Genomic DNA, 6,554 nt, shown 5'->3' with positions numbered 1-6,554 from the left:
TCGACTGATTTTGGGAATATTTTTAAAAAGTAAATTTAGAAATTTAGAAATAAAAATAAAAATTAAAAATATGATATTTTAAAATTGAAGTTGTTTTTGATAACACAGTTAAAACCAATATCACCTTCAAAGTTGGAGTGAAAATGTGACTTCAATATATAATCAACCATTTTTTAAAAATGAGAAGTTTTCTTAAAATAAAAAATTGTATGACCATTGATAAATAGGTTGTAAACAATAATCAAACAATAATGCTCTGCTCAATTTACTCTACACAATTAAAAAATTAAAATTTTGAGATTCAAATTTATAAATTTTAATCATAAATTAATATTTTTAAATATTTAACAAACATATGAAAAATTAAAATAAATAAAAAACTTGTGTAACTTTTAAAATTGGCACATAAATTAGAAGAGAGGAAGTATCCACCTTTAAACATAACACGGTGCAAACCCACCACCAGCCACGCCCTCCCTTTAACCCATTACTGGCCAGAAAAGACCGTACATATTGTATCACTATATATATACTCGCATATCTTTATTAGATATATGCATATAGTTGTAATTGCAAATTACTAGCTTTATATTCACATATTGTTCATCACAAGTTTAGATGCTAAAATGTCAAGCTTTCTTGTAAAAGAAGCTGTTTTAATCACCCCTTCAGAGCCAACCCCAATACAAGTTCTACCACTTTCCGCTTTGGATTCTCAGCTCTTTTTGCGCTTCACCATCGAATATTTGCTGGTTTACAAGCCCTCACGCCATGTATTAGATAAATCGGCTACAGTGAACCGCATCAAGACTGCACTTGGTCGAGCCCTGGTTCCTTACTATCCCTTAGCCGGGAGAGTCAGGGCTCGAACCAATGGCTCCGCAGGCCTAGAGGTGGTCTGTCGAGCTCAGGGTGCGGCTTTCATACAAGCCGCCTCCGATCTCACGGCAAAAGGATTTGAAGGAGCTCCCCGGCATAAAACGCAGTGGCGGAAGCTCTTATCGTTACAAGTGGCCGACGTCCTCAAAGGGGCCCCAGCCTTAGTTATCCAGCTGACGTGGCTCTCCGATGGATCCGCAACGTTAGGGGTCGGGTTTAATCATTGTCTCTGTGATGGAATTGGTAGTGCTGAGTTCCTCAATTTGTTCGCTGAGTTAGCTACTGGTAAGCAAAAATTATTCACAGAGTTTAAGCCCCAACCAGTATGGAATCGTTATCTCATGGACCCAAAACCGTATAATAAGCTTTATCAACAAAAATCGACAAATCATCCAGAGTTTAAGAAAGTTGCCGATCTTTGTGGATTTGATTCTCGATTTTCTCAAGAAAGGCTCGCACCCACTTCAGTCACATTCGACAGGAGCAGAGTAGGCGAATTAAAGAAATTATTAACATACAGCCAGTCCTCGTGCACTTCGTTTGAAGTCCTCTCTGCTCATATATGGAAGAGTTGGGCAACATCATTAAATTTACCGGCCCACCAAACAGTAAAACTATTGTTTACCATAAACATACGGAACCGAGTGAAGCCGAGCTTGCCCATTGGTTACTACGGAAATGGTTTCGTCCTGGGATGCGCTCAAGCTTCTGCGAAAGACTTGTTTGAAAAGGGGTTGGGATATGCAGCTGGGTTAGTGAAAAGAGCAAAGGATAGAGTAGACGATGAGTACGTGAGAGAGGTGGTGGAATCGGTGAGTTCGAGTGGAACGAGTCCAGACTCAGTCGGTGTGTTGATAATGTCACAATGGTCAAAACTGGGATTAGAGAAAATTGACATAGGAATGGGGAGGCCTGTTGAGGTAGGGCCAGTTTGCTGTGATAGGTACTGTATATTATTGCCAGTGTATGATCAGAAGGATTCTGTGAAGGTAAATGTTGCGGTCCCTACTAGTGCGGTTGACAAATACTTGCATCTTTTAAACACCATTGGCACCTGACAAACAAGATGTGATATGATGAGATGCAATTTCATGACTTTCACTCTTTAATGAGGAGTACCTTTTCTTTTTTCGGATTTAATGAGTACTAACCTACATATGTTGACTTCATGTACATTGATCAAGGAGGAAAAAAACGCTTAAAGATGAAATTGTTGACTGGCAAATCTTTTGCTTCGTATATTTGAATCTTATTCAGGCAATGGACCTGTCCCTCACTTTCCCTCTATAGTATAAAAATGGTAGTTAGTGACTTGGTGCTGGAGCATAAGAACTCTAGCCCAGTAGCGGAAAACAATTTTTAGAAGATGCGATGCAAACATGCTTAAGGAGAGAGCAGTGGTGATTATTATTATATTTTGACTTGACACGGGTTTAAGAAAAAAAAGAATACTTTTGAATTATATGGCCATAAACTAAAGACATGTTAAATGTTATTTAATCCTATATATAGCTTAAAATATATCATGTGAAAAATTAAATTAAAGAATTGTCGAAAAAGAAAAGAGACATACTTTTTGAAAAACACTAAAAGAAGTAGAACAAACAAATTAAAACAGAAAGATTATTTAATATGTTTGCGTGGTAACTTATTGGGTTTAACAGAGTTTTGATGATTGACGAAATACTATACAGGTTCACAGGTGGTTCATAAGGACTGTTGCAGATAAATTCATGTGTGCTTAAATCAAGAAATGTAATTACTTTAGATAAATCACATTGGAATAATCAGGTACTAAATATTCACAAGTTAGTGTTTGACTACGAGGTTCAAGAAAAGAAAGACTTTGATTTCAAGAACAGTTTGACTTTATAAGGAGTCTCAAGTAAAGTACAACTCTGTGAAAAGGTTGTATAAAATGGGAATCATTCAACAAAGAAGGTTACACACTTCCACAATAGTAAATACAATTCTCAATTGGCCGAATTAACATTTAAGTGATTGACTTCTGAAGTGCATCTTGATACAGTGAAACACGTCGAAGAACCTGATTATAGTTAAGGAGTCTTAGCTGAATAAGGTTCATTGTTATGTTTTAGGATCGTTCATCGAATTATTATACTAATGCTTTCTAGATCCAATGAGTTATAAATTGGAGTAAGAGCTTGGTTTCCAAGTTGCATGACTCAAGACTTGGGAACATAAACCTTGGGAGGTTTGTGTAGTTTTAGGAATTAGGGTAATTTCCTTGGGTTACATAGTTTGTAATCTTCATTTGTTGTTGGCTCATTGTGCTTAGTGGATTTATCTTAAATCCTACAAAGGTGTTGTAATGACCCTCTAGGTCATTATCTCTATATTCCAATCCTTTTAGCATTAAGAGCTTTCCTGTAGCGACCTCAAGTCATTTATGACTTACTGACAATGACAGTTCGGTCGCCTAATCGTTCGTTTAGGTTTTAAGTCTATTTTCTTATTTTGGAGCACTTGGAGTTTGAATGATTGACTTCGGTCAAAACTCTAGGAAAACGACTTCAGAATGGAATTCTGATGGTTCCATCAGCTCTGGAGTGGTCTAATTAGACTGGTTGCATGGTCAGCTCGAGTATCGAAGCATTCAGTACGAGTTTAGGGTCATTTAGTATTTTAGCCTTTGAAATTTGGCCTAAGGTTGTCTTTGGTCAACATTCTTAGAAAACGTGCTTGGAATGAAAATACGACAACGCGGTTAGTTTCGAAATGTCGAGTTTGGTATAGAACGACCTTTTGTGCGGTTTTCAAGACTTTCGGTCTCATTCCGAGCCTCTTTATAGAATTGCAAAATTGGCGCTTGGGTGTGGAACCTACTTTTTATTCAAATGACTTCGTATAAAAATTTTAAGTGCTCCGTTGAGTTCGAATCGTCGAATTTAGTGGGTTAACATATCTAATTTATTATTATCGAGTTTCAAATGAATCTCGAGGGGCTGTTCGGAGACTTTGAAAAATAGCAAAATCTGATTTTCTGGTGCAGACCTTCAGCCACCAGAAAATGAGTTTTTAGTGACCAGATTTTTACTTTTTGTCACCAGACCTGCTTTTATTTAAAACTTCATTTTAGGTTTCAACCCTCATTTAAAATACGATTTCTTGAGCATTTCAAGTCCAAATTGAGTGATTCAAAAGGCTATCTTGCGTGATTTTTTTAGGAGAACACAGTGGTATGATCAGAAAGCATTGGGGAAGCTTCATTTGAGGCATTTTATTGGTTTTAACTGCTGCTCTCCTCTTGACTCTTCTCTTTAACAAAGGTTTTGATTTCTTAAGCTATAGAGCTCCGATTAAGGTGATTCAAAGTGTTGGGTGTTCATGTGGATTGTGGGTTCGCTATGGAGTATTCGGGAGATGCATGAATATTTTGAGGTAATTTCCTCCCCAAAGGGGCTGCACAAGCTTGAAATTTAGCTTTAATGGTGAAATAATTGCATGGGATGAATTCTTCATGTTTGAGAATCGAATTGTGCTATATTTTGGAACACAAGTTTGGTAAGCTCAAATGAACCTTTTCACTGAGCTAATTTTGAGATTCCCAACGCGAGTCCTACAATCCCATTTTTGATTTGATTTTACATCCATCTCCGAAAAATGTGATTTTGGTGTTAAAATGCTCGTATTGACGTGGGGATCAACAGTTTGACAGCGTGGTGACATTTGGAGGTGATTCGGTACAAATAGCTATCATGAAGTGCATTTAGTGTGCCCGTGATCAGTTTTGAGGTAAGCTACGGTCATCCACCTTGACTGAGCTTTAGTAGATATTTATTAGTATATATTTTATGGGATTTAGGTTGGTATTTATTGAGATTAGCATTCTCTTCATCCTTTTCCATTTTCACATTTCCCGGGTGAGCTTTTGGCTAGAATAGTCCCGTAAAATCCTTAGATTAGGCTATGGGCCTTGGTTTTGGTATTGACTTAGCATTATTATCCTATTTAGGATTGTTATTGATGGCCTTAGATTAGGTTTGAGCCTTAGGTGCTTTAGCAAGTATTTTATTGCCTCTATAGCTAGGCGTAGCTTTCGGTAGGGTTTGTTATGGATATCATACCTTAGTGCTAGTGTTAGAGATCTCTGTGGCTAGTTGTAGCCATAAGTTTGGCTTAGATATGCCCGTTGGGAGATAAGATGGCATATTTAGGGGTAAGGCGTCGATCTTAGAGATATTTCTCCCTATATCTAATTCTGAGCCATGTCTTGATTTTTTTCTTTTTTTAGCGATATGCTTATGATGCCTTCTTATCTATTATTCATTGTTAAGCCCGAGGCCATATTCGAGGAGCGATTGGACTCTAGGTTAGTTTCTTTGCCTTGTTAGTATGGCATGACTTGATGTACTGTTCAGATTGTGTGCATCTTATTTGAATGCTGGTGATGGCATGCCTGCATTGATTGAGCATATTCACTCATTTTGTGGTATAATCCCGGATTCTTTATGGATTTTCACTACTGTTTTGAGAGGACATTCTCAGACTTTTACTACTTTTAAACTAGTTTTTAGTGAGAGTCGTACCACCTAGACTACTTTGATAAAATGGTTTGTGATATAGGAGGCATCGAGGACATGCTCCTTTTTATACTAATAGTTTGGAGACATCGAGGATGCACTAAGTTTGGTTGCATCTGGGATGTCTTTAGCCTGTACTTAATTATCAGGTGCAGCACCGTCCTTTCTACATCGGCTTGGCCACTCACTCTCCGGTACCACTACGGGGATTCTATATGTCTATGTAATACCTAGTTCGGGACCAGGTAATGTATACGGACTTCTCGTATCCCCTATGGGCCTCTCTGATCGGTGCACCATTGAAATAGATGAGGGAGATGCATGGGTCACACCTTGCAGGCCGAGGGCTGGGGTGGGTCTATACACTTGTTATTGATTACTGAGAGCCACCGATGATGTTATCAGGTTTTACTACAAGCTTGCATTCATTAGCATCGCCTATCACCAGATATTTGTATGGTGTGGTCTACTGGTTTTATGGGAGTCAGAGATATGTTTTTCATTGTTTATACCTTCTGGGGGTATGTGCATCCATCAATTATTATCTGATTATACATGTACCTATCTCTTGTTATTTTTTTATTATCTGATTATATCTGTATTTATCTTTTATCGTATTTGTAGTTGGGTTACAGGATGTATTAGTCTAGGTTGTTGTTGGAAATTTCCTGTTAGATTTAGTTGATTTAGTCCTTAGGTGGCTTTGTGATTAGCAGTAGTATTCAGTGCTTCCATCCTTCATTTATTCCAGCTCTTTACTATCATTTTCTACCTTATCTTGTATTAGATCTTAATTTTGCCTAATTGTGCTATATTTACTTGATTATCTGTGATATTTACTTTATTTATTTGTAGAGCTTAGTTGGCCTATGCCTACTGAGTACCATTCATTTGGTACTCATACTACACTTCTACCCCTTACAGATCATAGTACGAGTTATTGTCGATGATTTGGACTTGGTGCAGAGCAGCGTACATTCGGATATTGGCTGAGCTCCTGGTGTTCGGAGTTGTCGATTTCCATCTATTTTACGCTAGGACTAGTCCTTACTTAATTTTGAAGACTGTCTATATCTATTTTGTATTTGTAAAAGCCTTTTACTCATATTTTGTTTAGATGCTCGACTACTG

At 37.5% G+C, this 6,554-nt stretch overlaps 1 protein-coding gene across 1 annotated transcript; it reads left to right on the top strand.

Moving 5' to 3' along the window:
- Nucleotides 1–477: 477 nt before the first annotated feature.
- LOC129901604 (alcohol acyltransferase 9) lies at nucleotides 478–2,104 on the top strand. Its single transcript, XM_055976845.1, has one exon. The coding sequence runs from the start codon at nucleotides 627–629 to the stop codon at nucleotides 1,935–1,937; it is 1,311 nt and encodes a 436-aa protein (XP_055832820.1). The 5' UTR covers nucleotides 478–626; the 3' UTR covers nucleotides 1,938–2,104.
- The last annotated feature ends 4,450 nt before the right edge of the window (nucleotides 2,105–6,554 follow it).

The sequence above is a fragment of the Solanum dulcamara genome, chromosome 8 (genome assembly GCF_947179165.1).
Source record: "Solanum dulcamara chromosome 8, daSolDulc1.2, whole genome shotgun sequence".
Classification (NCBI taxonomy): Eukaryota; Viridiplantae; Streptophyta; class Magnoliopsida; order Solanales; family Solanaceae; genus Solanum; species Solanum dulcamara.
Note: the sequence above shows the minus strand (reverse complement) of the source record. Positions and strands in the feature narration are given on the sequence as shown.